The sequence below is a fragment of the Rhinolophus ferrumequinum genome, chromosome 7 (genome assembly GCF_004115265.2).
Source record: "Rhinolophus ferrumequinum isolate MPI-CBG mRhiFer1 chromosome 7, mRhiFer1_v1.p, whole genome shotgun sequence".
Taxonomy (NCBI): domain Eukaryota; kingdom Metazoa; phylum Chordata; class Mammalia; order Chiroptera; family Rhinolophidae; genus Rhinolophus; species Rhinolophus ferrumequinum.
This window is the reverse complement of record NC_046290.1, coordinates 84,661,903-84,684,518: the sequence shown is the minus strand read 5'-3', so window position 1 is coordinate 84,684,518 and position 22,616 is coordinate 84,661,903. Positions and strand designations below refer to the sequence as shown.

General features: G+C 41.4%; 1 protein-coding gene across 1 annotated transcript in view; it reads right to left on the bottom strand.

Moving 5' to 3' along the window:
- PRDM6 (PR/SET domain 6) overlaps nt 1-22,616 on the bottom strand; it is a 97,365-nt gene that overhangs the window by 6,330 nt on the left and 68,419 nt on the right. The window contains 3 exon segments of the mRNA XM_033109850.1: nt 2,045-2,221; nt 10,321-10,666; nt 22,120-22,244. Coding sequence (XP_032965741.1) covers nt 2,045-2,221; nt 10,321-10,666; nt 22,120-22,244 — 648 coding nt within the window.

Sequence of the window (22,616 nt, the reverse complement as noted above, 5' to 3'; positions counted from 1 at the left end):
ATAAAAATCAATCTGATTCCTGGCACTGTGTCCATCTGGCTGCCCTCTCTAATATAAGGGGCCAGAGGCTCGTCAGTCCTCCTGCATCTCCACTTTTAAAAAGCTCTCTTGCTCAAAAGCATGGGAAATGTGCCACTGTCATCTTTCATATCCAGAGCAGTGGGGAAGCCAGGATCTGTGACCTCCCTCTCAGGGTCAGACCTCAGGACGATGACAATGCCCACCGTGCAGAACACAAACATCTGGAACTCTAGGACAGTGCTAACCCATCTGGCCCTTAGGGTAGATTAGAAAAAAGTGGCCCCTTTGGGCTATCGCAGCCTCAGATGTCACAGCGTGGCTGGTATTACTGCAGACCCATCCCATCCCCTTAGCCAGATGCCTTATGCAGTGAACAAGCTGCATCCGTGTACAAAGATGAAAAATTAAACCTTTTTTATTATTAACTAATATCAAAAATTAAACAATGGAAAATAGCTCAGAATAATAAAGATCGTTCATGGGGAGGTGAGTGAAGGTACCAGCCTTTTATGCGCTCCTCCCTCTGCTGACAGATTCAGAGGCAGAGGTGGGCAGGACCCAGACCAGCAGGACTCTGCTACATGGAGCTGAGCTGGCCTCAGAATGACACCACGGCAATGGCCAGTCATGCAGGTCCCACGGAAAATTCATGGCCAAGACTAAGCAAGGGGATTGGTCTCCTACTGCCTCAATCACTTCCTTTCTTGCTTGATCCTGTCCTACAGAAAATAAACAGGCTGTGCATCCACGCCCTTTTAATCTGCCTTCTTAACCAGAGGAAAGCCAGTATAATAAATGAGTAAAGAGAGATGTAAGAGTGTTAAACAGAAGAGTCCATTACGCAGACAGTAGAAACGGTTCTGAGACGACTGACTAGTCATCATACACTGATTCACACTCCCAAGCCTTCCATATGCTGTCTGGGCTACCAGAAATGTCTATTTCCTTTGCACGTATGTCTAGAAAACTCCTACTCATCCTTCAAAGCACCTCTTAGACATCACCTCCTCCAGATAGCATTGATTATTCCACCTCTGTGCTACTCTGAAACATGGTACGTACATGGCTTATTGTTTTTCATGTTTGCACCTTTCACCACATGCAGTAAAACTTGTTTAAATTAGGCTTCTCCATAAACTATGAGGTCTTCAAAGACTGGGGGCTGAGTTTCACTCACCTTTGTATTTCTTGTATCTAGCAGGAGCCTAGTACAAAAGGAGGCGCTCAATAAATATTTGCTGACTGAAAGGACACGTACATACATGAATACAGGAGTGAATAAATAGGCCATCTTGCATGACTCAGAGTCACCGTTTTCATGATTGCGCTGTATCTAGGAACACACTCTCTTGCTCAGGTGCCCTTCCTCTGCTGAAGCCCTTGGAATTCAGCTCCATCTCTTTCCACATTCCCTAAATCTTCAAGAACTCAGACATGCCCTGTGTTTGTTTTTTTCTTTTCTCACCAACATGGAAATTCTGAGATTCAAAAGGCACACTGCAAAGACACAGGTTGGCTGCTATCATAGATTTAAAACTCTTTAACACATAGGAAAGTGGAGGAAATAGTTCACCGGAATCCTAAAGGATTCAAGTTCCCCAAGAGATGTCCAAAATTGTGGCCACCTTGCTGATGCCCTAGGGGCCTGCGGATGGCTATAAGATGGCACTCTGAAATTGAGCTCCTACATCCAGTTCTAGAAGAAGAGATTCTCATAAATTAGAAAGAATCTTAAAAGGACTTACTCCTACTTCTTTATTTTACTGATGAGAAAACAGACCCAGAAAGATTGTCTCATGTCCAAGGTTGTGCAACTTGAGCCCAGGATCAATGCACAGGTTTCCTGACTTCATTTTCCGAATGTCAGCCACGAAACAAGTAGGTCCTTTTGCAGTTTGGACATTGACCTTCCAGATAGCCTCCTCCACTGGCTGGCTCGTCTGGGCAGCGCCATGCCGCCTCATCGGCTGGCTCTTGGAAAAGGCTAAGAGAAAGAGGCAGTAAAAGGTTAGCCGCTACTTACTTGAAGGGCTTTTCTCCAGTGTGGGTTCGGATGTGGTTGTTGAGGGTGGTGGCCCCGGCAAAGGCACGACCACAGTAGCCGCACTTGAAAGGCCGGTCACTGGAGTGAGTGACCACGTGGTTCCTCAATTCTGAAGGTTGGGAAAAGGACTGGGAGCAGTGACCGCATTGGTAAGGTCTGAAATAAATAAAGAGACTGCCTGGTCATGATTTTCTATGTTAGTCAGTGGAAGTCAGCATTGGGAGGCAAAGGCACAAGGTTTTGGTGACATCGCCTGTTCTGCATAGACCTTGGGCCACCAGGTTCTCATTACTTTACTTGTTGTCACTGGAACAAATCCGCAGAGCTGCTGAGATACATTCATCCCCAATTGATTGCATTTTTCTGATATTAACCATACCATTTCAAGAACCCCTACTTTTCTTGTTTCTATCCCCATCCCCAGGAAAACATTACTGTACTTTTGGGAGCATGGAGATTATAGAGTTTGGTAAGCAGAACGTTACAAGAGAAAATATGTAATTGTCTCTCATAATTCCATGGCACTTTTAACTTTTCAAAGTGCTTTAAAATCAATTATCTAGCTTAATCTTTACAATAATCCTCTGGGGCAGGGAAAGCAGGCTTTATTATCTCTGTCAGTTAAAAAAAAAACTGAGGATAAACTGTCCTCATAGGCAATAGCTCTTGATGTCAAGGTTACTCTAGAGCATTTGGACCTATTCTAAGTGCCAGATAAACACGCAAGTCAGCAAGCTGGATGTGTGTGTTAATAAATACTAAGCTGTCTTGGGATCGTCTGTAGTACAACCTCAATTTGGAGTCACCTGATATTGCACAGATGAATACAGGTGTGCACCCAGATTTGTTTCTTTGTAAAATAAATCCTGATTTCTACTTACTCACCCCCACCCCTGAATAATATTTATCCAGCGGGCCTTTTTCTTGAACTTCAGCTCTCCGGTGTAATTGGTAGCAAGCAATGATTTATAGAGCAGCATAGGAATGACGGGATGTCACTGTGCTTGGAGAAGAATGACTCTGATGCAAAAAACAAATGGAAGGAAGTTGTGACAAAGACCTGATAATTAGCAAGATTACCAGAGAACATTCTTTCCAGCTCATGAGAAATAAATCAATTTTTTAGTTTTCATAAACTAGATTAAAATTCTATTTGCTCTCTAGGAGTTCTTCCGCTAGCTTAAGCGTAATCTGTTGAGTGATATAAAACCTGGGGAGTTTCCCTATTTGAAGCTATTTCATAGCATTCTTTGACAGGGCTCTAATTTGTTTATCAAAATTTTTGTTAAGAATCTGTCATGACGGATAGTAACAGCACTGAAAAAGCCCTGGTTTGTGCCCCGACAGTTCTGACCGCCCTTAGAAAACCAATTGCGAAAGCAGACTTAATTGCGTTACCTCTAACAAGTGCATGAGCTCCAATGACTGGAAACCAAAACGAAGGGCTAGAAGACAATGGTGATCCAGCATGTACAACAATTCAATTAAGTGCAAAATAAAGTGTACCCTCTCATTTGTCAGTGAAGTGCTTAATTGTGGCTACTTGCCTCACTGAACACAAATACTATTATTTTACCAGGCTTCAGCACACTGAGCACTGATTGTAGAATTTTTTAGCTTGATTAATAGTCCAGGATCGGTCAATAACTCAATACTATACAATTTTAATTACTTACATTTAGAAATCTATTTAACTGCTCTCAAACAGGTTTCCAAGAATTATATAAGAGTCTTTGATAAGGAGTTTATCAATCTTGACAAATTGCACGTGCATGTTATAATTATAAAATAATGCTTTGAAAGCCATTAAAATTTTATGGAGATGAAAGTGTTCTCCTGCCCAATCTGTTCTTTGTAGTAACCATTATCCTTAAAGAGTTCCTCAAGATATCATTCTCGCAGGTGTGATTTTTAAAAAAATGCTATTGAAGATTATAAACAAAATTAATATATGAATGTATGCTATATCCACTGACAATTGATTTTTCTAATAGTGAAGGGACCATTAACATTTATTAGCCGCTGGTTATCTATTTTTAATAGCTATCACAATAAACAATAAGCCACTAAATAAAACCAATTAATCTTTTCTTTTTTTTCTAACTCTGCTGTCAAAAGTTGGGGTGATTAATTCCTACAGTCAGAAGTCAATCCATCCTTTTTATGTTAATAGTCACAAAGATTTACAGACAGAAAAACAAAAATGACCACAGAAAGGCTTAGGTTGAATTCTTACATCAAGCTAATGCCAATGAAAGACAAAAAGGACTTCAACACATCACCTGTACCCAGCACCGGTCCGAGAGGCATCTGTTAGGGGTCCAGTCACCTATGGCACAGCTTTTAAAACTTTGCAGAATTTAGCTTGACTGAATGGAAGGGTTTGGAATAAGGGAGATAGGAGAGGTAAGTCCTACTTCAGCTTCTGACTCCAATCAGCTGTGAGACTCGGACCAGTCACCCAACTTCCCTATTTTCTCACCTCTCTGGTAAGGGGCATGGACTACACTAGATGCTCTCTTGCATCCCATCATGCTCTGTTCCTGCTTTCAGATGATCAATAAATGTATGCCGCCTGAGGATGTGTCCGAGACATAGCCTCACAAGAGACATGATCAACAATATGCTATACTAGCCAGTTCCCTAGCCATCGGGCTTTCTGTGGTTTTGTGTGTGTGGTAGGGACCATTTAAACTTATTTAGAACAGTTGAGAATCAGAGCAACAAGAAAATCTAATACCAAATTGTAAGACCAAACCATATTTTAGTTGATCTCAACAAAATGATAGATTTTCACTCTTAGGTACCTTGATAAGATTTTAGACCACAAGGTCACATTCACCTTTGCAAAAACTGATTTTATGCAGAATTTAGAACTAAAATGTGTACTCTGCTTGCCACTAAAATAACAGATTGTCTCTCTCAGCCTAGAAATTTATAGAAATTAGCCCTCAGAAAGCACAGAGGTTATACAGCAAGTAGACAAGCTTCCTCTTTTTCTGGATTGTATTTCCTTAAAAAAAAAAAAAAAGAATAAAAGGAAATTATCAAAAAGTAATTTTAACATTGATTACGTCCTAAGGTTTCATCTAAGGACATAGGAATACATTCGAGACAGAATAAAATCTTCAAGCCCAATGAGCAGGGCTTCGAAAACATCATCGCCACTGTGGAATCTCAAACACCACACCTTCTTTTTGGACGACTGGCCACAGGTGTTAAGACTCTGCATGCACGTTTCTTTTAGCAAACCCTTGACAGCTCAGCTCTCCATTTACTACTGAGGGGCATTGTGGACACAGAATTAATTGCCATTCCTCTCCTTTTTATTCTGATGACTAATATTTCCATTAACTTTTCAAAGGTTTAGCCAAAAGGTAAGACTTAATTTCTTCAACTTTTGGATACAATCAAGTTCAACTCCAAAGTTCTGTCTCCCTTTGGTGCATTGCACCAGAAGCAGCAGGGGAGGACTGACATTGTCGAGAGCTGTGTTCAGCTTTAGTCCTTCCAGAACCTCGTGTCGTCGAACAACTAAATAGGAATCTCCTTTCTAAGGCACTTTGATTCTTCCCGAATCATACACAGACAGCACTTGATTATTCTCAAAACAAATGCAATGACCATTCCTCACAAAGGGATAGTATCTCACAACCAGAAGAAGCTTATGGCTTTACACCACTTGAGACGTCTAGCAGTGTTGTCCAATGATGGAAATGTGTTATATCTGCACTGTCCAGTGTGGAAGCCACTTGCCACATGCAGCCGTTAAAGCACTTGACATGTGGCTAGGATAACTGAGAAACTAAAGTACTATTTTACTTAATTTTGATTAATTTTAAGCAGCCTTGTGTGGCTAGTTTCCACAGAAATATCAAGCTTCGTGAAAAACTAGAAGGTGCTCCATACTCTGTAATGAAATAACTGAAAAACATACAAAGCCTGGGTCGATGTAGTTAGCATCTATCAATGCTGGTAAATTTTTAAGCGGAAAGAAAGCAGTGAGACAATTTTGTACATCCCCTGGCATTCTGTGGAACTGGCAGCTCCTCTGCCAGAGATTACTCCAGTAAAACGTGCAATTCATTTGCTTTGAGTCTATAATTGGTTTGGCGTACACATAGGAAAAGAATGAAACATCTAACAAAATTAAGTGTGATTTGGTTGAAAATATTATTAATCCTTCTTTGATTTTTCTTTCATGGCATGAAAGCCTCCAGGACAAAAGTTGTTCCGTCGGGTTGCATTCTCTCCTTGGGTTAGTCAACCCAAGTGCAAATCTCCCAAGACTTCAAAGGGAGCGCTACTTAGGTCACTGTTGGCTGGGTGGAGTAAGAAAAGAACTTAGCTCTATGTAAGGAGAAAACGATTTCAGGAAAGCAGAGAAAGTGCAGAGCCAAAGGACCTGGAAATCATGGACTGCTAGAAAGAAGACAACCTTCACACTTGGGGGCAGGGGGAAACAGTGGAACACAAAGACACTGACACATTCCAAAGAAATTATTATGGTGACGGGTTATCTCCAGGCTCCTCCCACCAACCAGCACCTTCTACAGTCATCTTTCCCTCTGGGACGACCACATCCAATTACAAACAATGATACTCAAAACACAAATGTGAGCAGCTGAAGGTACACCCCGGGGGCTAAAGGCAAACTTTCCCCACGTGGCACAAACAGTCAAAAAAGAGAAAAGAAAAAGGATGCAAAATGATGAGAAGCATTATAAAGACACTTTCTGCAGAAAATAAAAAAGAACATGTTCATCCGAAAATAATCCACTGTGATCGAAGGCTTTGCTTACCCCTTTCTGGAGCCCCCCCAATGGGACTGTTGAGAGTTTCTGCAGCAGAAAAACAGAAAAGAAAAGGGATTTCTAACTCCTGGTTCAGGCAAAAGTGAGTCAAGCTGCCCTGGCCTAGGTCATAAAGCTCATGCAAAACCCAAAATGTTTATGAAGTCCCTACATAAAATCTTGGTTGATCTAAATTCCAACAGCTTCTTCCCTTTGAATTCACTTAGGAAAAGAAAAAGTGAGTAGACTGGGGGAAAGGAAGAAGAGATTTGGGGATTTGTTTGTTTAATGTTAACAGAACAAAATCAAGAAATAACAAGTCCATGGCTCCTGGACCCTCATGGATGTATTTTTATCTTTTGCATTAATTCCTACCTTACAAGGTCAAATGGAATCTTTTTTCTGTGTTTAATGTAAATAACATGGTAGTAAAAAAAAGTGGTGATTCTGGCAACCCTGGGTATCCTTGGATCTCTTTCCCTGATATCAATGCATAGACTTTTTGATGGTCCCTCACATGAAAAAGTTCACAAATATAGACACACAAAGTCTCTTTGATGAAGGTTCAAATGTCTTGGATTTCATGGCCAAATATTCAATCCGTTGAGTGAAAAATCTTTTGGACCTACGATTCAGGGGCCTGTTTCAAATTTGGACCTGTTTGAAACTCTAACCTGTTTACTTTCTGACTTTGTCTTCTGTGTCTCCCTTTCTTGCCTCTGGTTCTAGCAAGATTTTCCTATCAAAATAAAAGCATTTGAGTTTTTCAAATCGAAGGGAAATGGTTTCTGACTGGTTAGTTCTAAGCTTTTTCACTGTATATGACTGAATGGGCACAAACTACCAAAGATGGAAAACCACCTGATTTATGGTCACTCACTAAAGAAAACATGTATATTTAGCAGTTATAATTCTCCAGATGGATAATAAGAGAAAAGGCTCCAAGTTTTGCAACCATCATGCACAAATTTGATGTTCCATTCTAGTTTTGTTTATTTCTCCTATTTGGCACCCATGTGGTTACGAATTATATTTTACTTGCAAACTTGCTGATACAAAGAGAGCATTCTAGGTTCTGGAACAGAGAACAACTATGCCAGGCCTACCTGCTAAAAGTGAATTATGTATCTAGAATGAAACTAGTGTGGCAAAGTGAACGGGCATCTCCTCCTATTTTCCCTTTATCTCCAATAATCCACTCAGATGTGATGGAATAATTCAAGCATCTGCTCATCATTACTAAGAAATATTGTGCTTTATCACTTGGCCTATAAAGGGACTCATTTTTTGAAACCTTAATTTTAAATTATTTATGAATCATGTGACCACCTCTCAAGTCTTGACCAACAAAGCACAAGAAAGGGAGAAGTAGAAACCCACTGCTCCAGTAATTGGATCCTACTCTGTCTACCTGGATATCAATCACCCATTACTTCACGTCATCTGGGAAGGCACTGAGTCAGATAAGCCCATCAGGGTCTAGCATAGGACTGGAGTCTCATGCCACTTGGATTTTGGCCAAGAACTCTAAATAAGCTTAGTTAGAATCAGCACTGACCTAACGACCTCTCATGGAAGTGTATTTTGTACATGTTAAGTCTTCTAATTTGTCAGGTACTTCTCTGACAGTTTACATAGATGTGTTACAAATCATAACGTTATTATTTTACAGGACAGACTTCATAAGGACTTAAACCATAACACACACACGGTTTTCTAAGCATAACTAGGGTATACTCCTATTTACCATGACATATTTTAATTGCGTAAAGTGACATTCAGCATGGAATCATATAGACTCAAAGCTAAGTTTTAAAATCCAGAAACTTTCAACTATCATTTCATTTTACCTTACATGTTCAGCTATTATGATAACAATGAACCATGCAAATAATAGATCCATCCATCTGAACTCACTCAATTTAAAACGCAAGTTTATAATAAGATTTTAGTGCATCGTTGATATTAAAAACCTATCAAAATGCCGTGCAAACTTTGAATAGCTATATCTTGAAGCTATGTGTGTACTTGCAAGTAAGGTCAACTTTCAAAAACAAAATCCTTTCTGGGTGAAGAAAACATTTTCAACATTTTTGTCACCTCTAAAGCCAATAGTACTAATTTTTACCAGAGTGGGGGGGTCTCCTATTGAAAGTAAAAGATTAGAAAGACACAGTTGCCTTAATAGCCCTAAAGCAAATGTTTCAACACTAATTAGTTACAGCAATGTTTGATGCTAAGCAAGTAGTTTCTAGAATGGCACAAATGAAAATATATACATATGTAAATAAGCACATGGACCCTAAAATGGATTCTTATTATTTTAGAAAAGACCCCCTTTCCATCCAACCTGCTAGTATTTCCTAGCATACTGCCATATCCTGCAGAGCTGGGAGGGGAGCGCTGGGGAGAGCTCCTCTGCCCTCACTATAAGGCAAGGAGAGTTGACTGGCTTAAGGTTTACCAGGTTAATCAGTGGCCAAATTAAGAAAATAACTCAGGAGTCCTATATCCAATTTTCCTATCCTACTTCCAAAATTTTTCCTTTATATTCAAAGTGCATTTTCAATGCTATTAGATATTTTGGGTTTAATCAAATTTTCATAGGACATGAAGGAGAGATAAAACACAATCCTTTCTTATTGAATTAATTTGATTTTTGTCTTTTGCGCTCCCAGCTATCAAGACTGTCAAATAAACCAGTTTTGATTCATAAATAATAGTTCCATTATATCTACTATGCCACTCGTCAGAGTACCTGAAATTTTAATTCACTTGTTCAGCTAAATTTCATCCTCAGTTCATGGCGATAAAATTCTTTATTGACAAACTTTCAAACCAACTTTGACTCTGAGGTATCTAGTCAACATTTTTCTTCTGTGTGGATATTAGTTTATTGAATAAGTGGCATCTGTTTTCCTCCACATCACTAGCAGAGTAGGTATTTCCTTTTGACAGCTTTGCAGGATTTATGGGTTTGCATGCTCTGAAGAAAAATAGTACTAAGCAAAAAATTCCAATTCATTACCTCTTAGTACTTAATTAAGTTCATACCCACGGCACACTGGAGGTGAACCTTGAAACGACTGTGACAGCAGCAGAGCAGCCAGCTATATTATCTTTGGAAGACAGAGAGGATTCTAATTATCCTGACCTCATTTTTCCATCTATGATATTCATAACTGTTCCTTCTATTTTGCTCCCCTTTACACTTGGACAGAACTGTTCAGAAAGCAAGTGCAGATTCCTCTCTATAGCCACTGTTCGTGCAGCCCTTCTAAACAATAAAGTCGAACCGTGGCCTCACGTGTCTCTCTGACCTTCCAGGACACAGACACAGACACCTCTTATCACAGGGTTTTCCCCAAGGGGTGGATGGAGGATGTGACTGGAACCTGGTAGAAAGGCAAGCCGTGGGTCTCACTTAGCAAACACACACGGAGCAGGGAGAGTCGGGGTTACCTGTCGGGGTTCTGTGTGCACACGTGCATCTGTAACAGGATCCGCTGCGTGAAAGTCTTAAAGCACTGCCCACATTTCCAGAGATGCCAGTCACTGAATTCCGAGTGCAGCTGGCTTGTGGAAGTTGGGCTTGCAAGGACGCGCTGGTTTTTCACGTTGATTTGGTTAAATCCTGATTCAATGGGCCCAGATTTATCCAGGAGAGAGAAGTTCCTGCTGCACGGAGTCTGTGGGAAAACGATGGAGCGCTGCTGGGTGGCTGGGGAGAGTTTGCTGCTCTTGTTGAAACAGGGCTGCAGGGCGTCCTGTCTGCACATGGCTTCCATTACCGTGGAGGGGACATTTACTGGGAGAACAACAGTTTTAGAAGATCAGTTTTATGAGCCCTTAAAATAAGCACAATAACATTGCACTTTGAAAAAATTCCTATAAATCAACCTTTAAAAAAATGTGTTTTTCTGGTCTCGGAATTAAAATAATAACAGATGATTTGAGGGCGAAAGCACAAATTAATGAGTCATTCAATGCCTACTTATTAAACGAGTCTTCTATGCTCGGGATTGTTTGTACCTGGTCTTTGCCCTCAGAGACTTCACTTACGACTGGAGACATAAAGGCTCCATCATGAGGCTTCGCACAGCCTGCTATGTTTGGAGGGAGTTTTGATGGGAGGCACAGCAAGAAAACAGTGGGGGCTGCCCAGAGAGGGTGGCCGTGAGCCGAGCAGGGAAGGGAGATTCAGGATTTCAGGCCTTCCACCAGACCGTACCAGCACAGGACAAGTATGCAAGAAACTGGCCGGAGAGATGAAGAGAAAAATATGAAAGATGCGTGGAGACAGAAGTCTGGCACGCTGGTGGGATGGTCAGGGAGACAGGCTGAATAAGCAGGGCATGGGTTCTTGTCACTGTGGGACTAGGGCAATGTGGGGTCAGGGGTAAGACCTCAGAGGACCTTTAAGTACAAAGAAATAAATAAACAAGACTTCAGGCCGAAGCAATAGACACAGACTGTTTCTTTTTCTTTTTTCCTTTTTTGTAAAGTAAACTTATTGGGGTGACAATGGTTAGTAAAGTTACATAGGTTTCGAGAGTATAATTCTGTAATACATCATCTATAGATCACATTGTTCGTTCACCACCCAGAGTCAGTTCCCCTTCCATCACCATATATTGGATCCCCTTTACCCTCTTCTACCACCCCCTTACCCTCTGGTATAACCACTAAACTGGTGTCAGACACAGACTGTTTCTGAGCAGAGACAGCAAGAAAAAAGAATCAGCGTGCACGGAGGGATTGCGTGAGGCATTATTCATGAACAGGTGCAGCGGATAAAGGATGGGAGGCAATAGAGTATGGTGCTTGCAACTTGGGCTTTCGAATCAGAAAAACCCAGATTCAAATCCTGTCTCTGCCTTTTGTTAGCGTGGTGACCTTAGACCAGTCAGTCAATCTCTTTGTGCCTTAGTCTCCCCATCTGTAAAATGTGGACAGTGGTGGTAATAATCCTAAAAGTAATAAGGGCATGCATGGCTCAGTGGTTGAGATGGCTTAGGTTTTCACTCCCCCATTACTAGCCATGTGACTGTGGGAAAGGATGGAACACTGAAATCCACATTTAGTCCTCAGTCAAATCGAAGGTGGTCACATGAAGGGCTAAGTGATACAACGCATAGATAGCAGTTAGTAAAGGCCATCGTTACCATGCAGGTGACGTCGAGCTCTATGAGCCCCGGTTGCCTCATCTTTTATGAGGTTTAAATGAGATAATGGAAGTACTCATCACAGGGCTCACCATCAGCAATAGCCGGTTCTTCTTCTTACAGAAGAAGAGACTAGAATGGAGATGGACCTAAACTGGGGTGGTAGCAGTGGGAGTGGGGAGAGAACTAGAAGAAACATTTGTGAAGAGGAAAGCCTAATATATTTGAAATTTGTTTTTCTTTTTAAGTTGTTTTTGTGTTAATACAGTGGGTGCCAAAAAAATGTATACACATTTTAAGAAAGGAAAACTGTATTGAAATTGTAATAACATATACCGATAACAAAACAAGACTACAAGTCACGTTTGACTTCTGCAATTACAAGAGGTGTTCAAAGTGGTTACCATCAGCGTCCAGACACTTCTAATTACGGCGAAGTACTGCTTGAGCAATGATGACCCAAGTGTCCACTTGTATACTTTTTTTTTGGCACCCCCGGTATTTATCATGTATGCACTGTTCAACCCACAGGTTCAGAGGTGATTAGAACCTAATATGCTTAAAAACGATTGTTCTTTTTTTAAGTAACTACTGTGTCAATAAATGTACTTATTGGTTATTTCAGGGGTCAAAGAGATTAAAGGTTATAGGGTGGTCAAGAGAAGAAAATTAGAGACCAAAAAATTTGAAAAGGTTGACTGGCAAAAAAGATTAATGATGGAAAGTAAACTATGGTTGCTGCCACCAGTTCAAGGCCACATGGAAGGAAACACAGGAACTGGGAGTTCTCATCCTTTCCCGCCACAGACCACTGAGATGCCTACATAGCATGAAAATTCAAGCATGCTTAACTACAAAGAGAGAATGGCAGAGGCCCGTGACTGCAAGGGGGTAGACCCACGGGTGGGAAATGAGAGGGCTTCATGTGCTGCCACTAAGGACGCTTCAGCTCCCAGCATTCTGCAGGAGCATATGTATTAGACAAATCCAACAAAAGGAACAGCTGTACAGGGCTCTGTCGGCATGGCCCATCCTGTGCGGGAAGGAAAAATAAAACAAGAGACTCCCAGGCCTGGAGAGAGCCTAGAGTTTTCCTACTTGGCAGTTCTCAACCCTGACTGCATCTGAGACTCACAGGGGAGAGTTTTTAAAATTAAATAAGAATCACTTGGTAGAATCTGGGCATGAGCATTTTTTTAAAGGTCCCCAAGTGCTTCTAATGTATAATCGGGGTGGAGAATCAGTGATCTAATCCTACCCTCTCTTATTACAAATGAAAACAGCTCAAACCTAAGAAGGTCCAATATCTTGCCCAGGGTCACACATCCAGGCAGGGACACAGCTGAGCTAGAAGCTTTAGCTTTCTGACTTCCAGGGCATTTTTTTCTGACCACACTCCTATACTGTCTCTACTCACGAGTTTGTTTGAAAACTAAAAAGGACATTTTACAGCTAGTAAAGTGGTTGTTTTTGTCTTGTGTATATATGTACATAGACATAGATACGTATCACGTGCATGACCGTATGTGCCATATATAAATATAAATTTTATATATACCTATACACACATACATACACATGGTTATGTATGTATAGATATTTTATATATAAATAGTTACATATACAATTTCGACTCCTAGGGCAAAAGTATATAATCAATATGAAATTTGTCCACACATCTTAGACTTTCAAAAAAGTTTTGCACATAGACTGTTACTTTTCAAATAGGTATTGAAAGATAAAGAGGAATGTTTTATCATGTTTTGCACTCTTTTAATAAAATTAAAAACAGCAGCATTGTCATTTTATTTAGCCTTTTTATAACTAATCTGGAAGAGACAAAGCACAGGGAAACGCACAAGTTTTCAGGCAACACCAAGCTCTTGCAGGTTGAAATGCCAGACTAACAGGAAGAAGGCCTGGTGGGAAGACGGTGGAATGAATGTATCATCAACACGCATGACAGCAGGAAAATTGGCCAGAAGCTTCAGTGTTGGAAAGAGGGACATGATGCCTTTGGAAATAACACAAATTATACTCTTGAGTATAGATGATCGATTCTGACTTCTCACTTATGCTCCTGGAAAGGGACCTAACAAATTAATTTTCAAAAATTGATAAGGTCACATAACCTTTAAACTAAAGAATTTGTGGGCCAATGAATTTTTGTTAAGTTTAATGACCAACATCAATAATTATTCATTGCTATTAATAAATTATTCTCTGGGTTATTATTTTCTACTCTGGGAAACTCCAAAACAAATGTAATATGTTTTAGAAATACAGGTAGCCATACCTGCACTCTATATTCTACTCTTGGCATGCTCCTTTATTGTACTTGTGAATAAATACAATCCTACTGAATAAAATGAGCATATAATTTAGAGAGAAGAAAAAGTAAAGAAAGGAATAAGTAATTTTCACAAAGGCAACCATATTTGATCTCTAAACTGTCCTGCACAGCTGTTGTACACTTCTGTGGGATCCTAGAGACCCCTAAAGTTAATTTTATAAGGGATACAGAAGACTGTTCTTCCTAAATACCAGCCTGACTGGCTACCACCAAAGGATTAATAAGACACAGGGAATTATCAGAAAGAGGACAGAAAATGAATTAGAAAACATTATCTCTTCCCAACTCAACAGAATACAGACAACTGCAAAAGGCCCAAAGATGACTAACTAAAATGACCAAAAAAGATGAAGTGGTTTCTACAGGACATACTGAGCTGGGAGATTCTCTTCAGTCTACAAGACAAAGATTAACGGAAAGAGGGCAAACTCTCAAAGCCCTAAAGGAGACAGTCAAGGAAGAACACACACTCATCAAATCCTGAAAAATTTTCCTGAGAGACGCAAACTCAGGTTCCGTAAAACAAAGTCCTACTTTACCCCCCAGTCCATGCATGCAGTCCACAAGTACTTACTGAGCATCTATTACATTCCTAACACTGTGCTAGTTGCTGCAGATATAGGGAGAACAAGAAAGCCACAGATCCTGCCCCCATGCCACTTAAAGTCTAATGAGAGAGACAGATAGAGAACAAATGCTTTTACAGATAAATATTTACTCAGTTCCATCCAATCTGAAATTCCACTAATTGCAAATTGTACCAGTAATTGTTAAGTCACCATTAATTGTAAAACACTGTCCAGGTGCAGAAAGATTAAAATGTGAGGAATATATGCATTTTAGAACTGACAATACACAGTTATTACAAGTGTGATAAGTGCTCTGAGAGAGAAGAAAGGGGTGCCAGGAAAACATACTCCATCCGGTATGGCTACACTTGGGGTGTGAAGGATGGCTTCCCTAAGGCAGTGACCTACGTGAGTTCTGAAGTGTGCACAGATCAGAGAGGTGTGTAAAGAGGAAGAGGCCATGGAAACACCGGAAGCTGTGCCATAGAGTGTGTGTGTCACGTCGAGGTGAGAAGGCGTTCAGGGCACTGAAGAAACTGAAAGAAGGTTAACGTGGCCAGAGAAAGAGGGGGAGAATGGGCTGCAGCTGAGGCTGGAGAAGAAGGCAGCATAAGCACCAATGCCTGTTGGAGCTGGACAGGTAATAGAAATACGTGATGGGAAGCTGGTTAACACAACAAAGGATGGTGGGTCTGCAGCAAACTGAATAGGGCAGGTCCAGTTTAATGATGTTTGAATTCTAATTTTGTAAACCATTATGTGAGCCATACAGATAGTCTGAGGACTATCTGTGGCCCAAAGGCTACCATATTAAAGAACTGGAGATCTATTATTACGAGAGTAATGACAAGGAAAAAAGAAGTTTAGATCTAGGGTATGAGGTGATCAGATTTATGCTTTAAATGCACCACGACTCTATACTGTTAGATGAAAAAGTGAGGTACAAAACAATGTATAGAGTATGCTACTATTTGGATAAAAGGGGGAGGGGCAAAAAAAGGGGATAAAAGAGAAAGAGCGGGAGACTATGCGCGAATGCATGAATGGAATGGACAAAAAATGTGTCTGGAAGGATACCCAAGAGCCTGTCAACTGATTGTACTTGGAAGAAGAATTATGTATGATGTATAGTCCTTTCTGGGTTTTTTTTTTTTTTTAATCTATGGAACTGAACTACCTATTAACAAAACAGTGAATAAGCTGAAACCGTGAAATAAGAAAAACCAATGAAACTTCACTTTAGCTGCTATGATACTAAAGGACAGACTTGCAGGAGGCTATGCCCGTGGTCCAGACCAAAGCTGATGGCGACGCTGACCAGGGTGGTGGCAGCAGAAGTGAAAAGAAATGCAGGTAAGAATATGCAGTCATCAGGACTTGGTAACTGGTGGGAAAGAAGGGCAAGGTGTCAAGGTTTCCAGAAAGAGCAACTGGGTGACTGAGAGTGAGTTTGTGGGAGGAGAGGGGGTTTCGCTTTGACATGTTTAGTTTGAGACGCCAACGAGACATGCGGGTGAAGATGTGGACAGTAGGCTAGGAGTCTGGGGCTCAGGGGAGAGGTCTGGATTGAAAACACAGTGGGTGGAAGTGCCTGTCTTAAGTCAAGTTCCCTGAGAAACAGACTCTGAAATGGAGATGTGGAGTTTTGTGTGCAGGAGGTTTCCTGGGGAGTCCTCCTGAATCAACACCTACTAGGGAGTGAGGCAAGAGAATCTACTGAGAAAGAGTAATGGCTCTGGGGCTGGGAAGGGCCTTCGGAGTTGTCCTGCTTTGGGACAAGGGCACCAGTCCCCACCACCCCGCCCCAGCACTGGCCATCCTTAGACATGGGCTCCATGAGGACCGAGCACGACCGAGAGGAGAGTGGCTCTCAGGCTGAAGGTAATTCCTGGAGACAAACACACCTGAGAGCTGTCAACCGCTACACTCCCATAAACTGGGGGAATGAGGGCCTCAATCCTGTGCCAAGGTTGAGATCCAGGCAGCACACCATAGCATCCCACAGAACCCAACAGGTGAACTCTCTCACGACAGTGGGTTTCCCTGTGTCTAGTCCTTTCCCAGTGGGAATGCATTTTCAGTGTTGGAGTCCTGTGCAGATAAAGTGGCATCCCTATAGGGTGACCTCTCCTTTACTGCTTGTAGGACACTACAGGTTTCTCCACTTCTGGACCCATTTTTATATTAGTTTCTTGGCCCAGGATTTCCCTACCTGGAAAGGAGTACAAAATCAAGCCCACATCACCCCACCGTGGGGCTGGTTTATAGAGTGTGACATTGTGTTTTCACTCAATGCCTTATGAAGAACAGTTCCTTGGCGTGGTGGATGGTGGATTGAGGGCAGCATTTTTCTAGTCCTCATTCAGGGACAAAATGCAACTTGTAGTTGCTGAATTTATGTAAGGAGTCCAATGCCAGCTCCCTACTCTATACAGGGGCCTGGAACCGCCCCCCCCTTTCCCCCCCCCTCCCCTCCCCCCCCCCCCCCCCCGCGGTAATCCTCAGCCTCACACCCCCAGCTCAGGCTTACTGCCAGGACCATCTCACAGCACGCCTGCATTTTGCACTGTAGTGATGGGCTAACGTGCCTTCTCCTGGACTGAACTTAGGACGGGCCTCCGTGTTTGCACCCCAGCACAATGCTTCCCGTAGGGTTTTGCCCGCGGATGCTCTGGTTAGATTGAACCACGCTACCATCTCCCTCATGCTCAGGCAGACAGGCTTGAGGGTGGCCGTCTTTACCCGGGGGCATAGTTTTTTCATCATCGGTGGGATAGAGGAGGTGAGGAGCGCTATGCAGAGGTGCCCCCTTTTTACTTTTCTGCTCTTTCCGATCAAAAGAAAAGGCCGGCCTCGTGGAGGCAGTGTTTACCCCAGTGCAGCAGCGTCTGCATTGCCATCGAGTTTCACATTCTGCTACCTCAGCTTCATACGCCAAGACAGAAAAAGCAGCAGGAAGACTTGTTTAACATTTATTCCCAGGTTTTTTTTTAATTTCCTCTGAAATGAATATGAATACACCGTGGTCTTTACACTCCGCAGGAGCTAATCCCCCCACTGGAAGCTTTGGGGAACCTCATTCCTTCGTGCGGATGCAAGCTGTCGACACAGGCGTTCCTTCAGGCTCTTCTGAAAGCCCCCAGTGGATGAAGTGGCTCTCTCTTTGGAGCTCTATTACATTTATAACTATGGCTTTTTCAAAGAAAATAACCCAGGAATTGCTTCCAGAACCCAAATGCCTGTGTGAAACGCTGCCTTCTCTTTGAGGCAAGGCAGCTTTCAATGGCTTGTCCGGGCAGTGAGTGCCCCACGGCTTCATGGCCACTGCCAGAGAGGGGCAGCTACTGGGGCCTGATCCCACCACACACACTCAATAGGAAATGTGTACTTTCGATGTTGAAAGAACCATGGGAAGAAAATGATATTTTTGTAAATGAAAGTGCTTAATAAGTATTATTCACTAAGTAAAATCATATTTTCCTTGAATGTCTTGGGCCATGTATCAATTTCATTAACAAAGAAAAATCTGGCTGAAATATTTAATGCCATTGAATAAATATTTTTACTGCCAACAATGGCAATAAAATTCTCAATATTGAAATTCCCAATATTTATCCAGTGAGTATTTATTAATTGTTTACTAGGTGCATAGCACTATAAGGAGACTTTGTGGAGGCATTCTGTCAAGTAAGGCTTTGATCTCAAGAAGCTTTTTTTTTTAAGGTACCTAATTTACTTCATGGCTAGTGCAGTTAGGATAAAAATGATGCTAGAATTGCTTATCCTGTTGACATGATTTTAATTACTCAGGACTGTGGAAGGCTATCTGTTAAATTATCCGCCCCTGCCCTTTCACACATATGTGCTTTTAAATCACATGGAGCATTTTCTTGGTACAGAGTATGAACCCTTCATTACAAATATTCCCAGATCTCTCAGTGAATCATATGGAATGAGAATCCATCTTAGAGTCAAAGTCATATATCTCCCCCACACTATCTGATGGAGCTTTCTGCCGGGTTCTTGGGTAGCCAATCACATGACAGATATATGACTTTGAGACAGGAACTGAAATAAAATTCCTATAATACCCTTAGGGGCAAGGAGGATTGTCACTGTTGAGTCATTTTAGACAATGACTTAATCCCTTTTACACTTCCCTCCACCCTCACTCAGAGCTCTGCACACAACCCAAAAGAGCGGCTTAGTTTACCCAGCGAATTCACAAGACTTCAAGCTGCTGTGGCTTTGTGTATTTTCTTCCAAGGATTTCAGGTGCTAAATGATATAACCTATGTCTTGGTAGAATTAATTCAGTACTCTAATCAGCAACCTAAAGAATGCTTCACACAGGTTGGACTCTAGCAGAAGGAAGGATTGAAAAGCAAAGCATATGATGCTTCAAGAAGGGACATTTTTGAATGTGACTATGGCACTGAATCTGAAGACCAGACCATACACTCTTAGACACCCATTGTCAGGCAGCTATGAATAGCACACAAGAATTCTCCAGCCCACCCCCTAAATCCCTCTCATGTAACATTGTCACAAGGTAGAAGCAATGTTGTAGATGTGTGACTTCCATCCCAAAGATCCATGTCAAGAGTGAGAAATCTATTCCCTAAATCATCGTTCCATGGTGGTTTCCATTTCTGGCTCATAACCCAGTAAATGGCAATTTCATCCTTCCAGTTGCTCAGACCAAAGCCTTGGAGTTATCTTTGACTCCTTTCTGTCTCACTCAGCATCCAATGTGTCAGCAAATGCTATTGACTTTCCTTGCAAAATGTATCCAGAATTCAACCACTTCTCACCACCTCCACCACTTCTACCCTCGTCCAAATTACCATCATCTTTTCCCTGGATTCCTGCGAGAGCTTCCAACTGGATTCCCTGCTCCACCCTATGCTTTTACTGTCTAGTCTCCACTCAGGTAGCCAGAGTAATCCCATTACAACTTCAGTGAAATCACATTTACTCTTCTCAAAACTCTGCAGTAGCCCCCTTTGCCCGGTCCACACAGAGGAAAAGCCAGGGTCCTGACAGCAGCCTCCAGGGCCCTGCAAGATGTCTGACCACCATGCCCCCATGTCTAAGTTCATTTCTCCCCACCTCGGTCACTGCCAAACACGTGCGCCAACCTCTGTGATGCTCTTCCAGCAAGCCCATCTTGGGGCCTTGGCACTTCTAGTCTGGCTGCCTGGAATACTCTTCTCCCAAACAACACCTGATTTATTCTTTCACCTTTTGACGTCTTATCTCAAAAGTCACATTTCCAGTAGTACCAACCTTAATCATTCTCTAAAAGTACAACTCCCAACTCCTGGCATGCCTTACCCCTTCTCTGTTTTGTTATCTCTACAGCACATCACCACCTGACAAACAATTTATTTACTCATTTATTTGTTGATAATCTTTCTCGCTCCACTAGAATGTAAGTACCATGAGGGCAGGAATTCTTTTCTGCTTTGTTCACTGCTGTATTTGCAGCATCTAGCAAAGACAGTGGCCCATAGTAGGTATTCACTAAATATCTCAACAGTGAATGAATAAATGAGCGAACGAATGACTATTTGGACTATGTACTATGTACTTCAGAACTCTAGGTTTTGCTGTGTTTATTCCCAGACATTCCTCAACACACACACCAGAGTAACTTCTTCCGAGTTTGCAGCAGTTTATATTAAAGGATTTCTGGAGTCCTTTAGATCAAGTTCCATACTTCAGAATGTGAGGTTATGTCAAGGTTCTGATGTACACACACGCCCATATCAGCAGATCAAGGTAGGGATGCTGAACTGGTGCTTTTCTGTTTGGGGACCTTGATCTAGTTTTTGGGGAGCTGGGGCATGAAGCCATTCTAGGAAAACAGAGCATACTGGCCTCTATGCCTGTATCTGCCTCTAGCACCGACCGCACACTCATGTCCAACACAGAGATTTTCTCCTATGAAAACAAAGACACTCCCTCAAACAGGAGTATCACTGCAGAAAAGAAACTTTCCAATGGAAACTTGGGAAGTCAGAAGAATGTACTGTATGTCCAAAGATGCATGTTTTGATCTGAGATTGGTTTGGTGTTAGAGTAAAGCAGAACAGGAAAGTTGATAGTAATATGCTTTTTCAAGATTCCATTTTTTCACAAAGAAAATAAAGACAGCATGGAAAAAAATATCTGATTATCAGCGTTTTGATCAGTAGTAATATGAACATTTTTTATTGGGGTTGGTGTGTGTGTGAGAAAATGGAGAAAGATAAAGTAGAATACTATTTTTTCAAAATAAAGTTTTTAAAATAGATTTGTTCCCTCTGCTTCTTTTCCTGTTGCATAATCCCAAATTATCAGTTCACAGATCAATTTTGTGACAAGAAAAAAACAGCATCATTGAAACCAGTGTTTCTCACTGAAGCACATCAGAATCGATTCGCCTAATTCTGTTCTAAGTACCTAATTCTGTTCTAAGAAATCATCTTAAAATTTTTTGCAAAAAAATTCATAAAATAAAAATACAAAGTTTAAGTGTAAATTGCTGCAAGTTTGCATCTGCCTCGATGTTAGATTATTTTTAAATGATAATGATGGCCATAGTAATAAAGATAGAAGAAAAATTACATGGTTCATGTAGACTAAGAAATTTAGAGACACAAATTCCTCAGTCGAATGTCTACAATTTTTACTGCCATTTCTCATTACAATGACTACGTAGGAGGAAGCACACCTCATTGACGGGAAGGGTGTTACTCCTGATTAAAGGACATTGTTTTCTCATTACTTCATTTTTGCATTTTGCGACTCCAACAAGACTGTGCATCCCTTCAGAGCAGAAGCCATAGCTTATGCTGCCCTTGTGACCCTGAAACATGGCAAGCACAGAACCAGACACACAGTAGGCACTCAGTAAATACCAGCTGCCTTAACACTGACGTCAGCAATTATTTAAACCTCTAACAAAGGTTTTGCAATTGTAAACAGGCGAAGAAGGATTGGCCTGTAAAAGTCAAGATGAAAAAGCAAAAGACATACAGGGAAAAGAAAATGATGGAACAGACTTGTGCACATTTGCATTATATATCAGAGTGAACTGCATTTCAGAAGTTTCAAACAACACTCTTACAAAGTTAGCTTTAAAATAGGTATTTTGAGATGTGAATTCAGAGCTAAAATAAATTCTTACAGTTTTCATCCTGGGCAATGCATTGTAAGGGGATCCCAAAGAAAGACGTATAGCTGTCATTGTACCACACCAGAAGCTCGGTACCCCTGGGAATATCTATACAGGCTCGGTAGAATATATTCGACCTATTCAAAACAAAAGAAAACCCAGCTTAGTAAGAGGTAGGACTCACGTGCCCCCATCCACATTTTATTGCCCCGAAAATGTTCTGCCCAGCTCCACCTAGACAGTTTCTGTTTGTAATAAAATCTGCACCCACCTTAGCGTTTCCAGCAACCAATTAGAGCCTGTAACCCTGTATGATAAATAGCTCACAGTTTATTTCCACAGTGTCCCTCCACAGAGTGTTTTGGCTGAAGTGAGAGATATTTGGCCCAGGAGACAGCAGAATGGAAGAGTTCATTTAAAAAAAAAAAAAAATTCCACCTCACACTGATGAGAAAATTCTCTCTCTTGGCAAATTGCAGACACTGGTGCCTCGTATATAAATTAATACT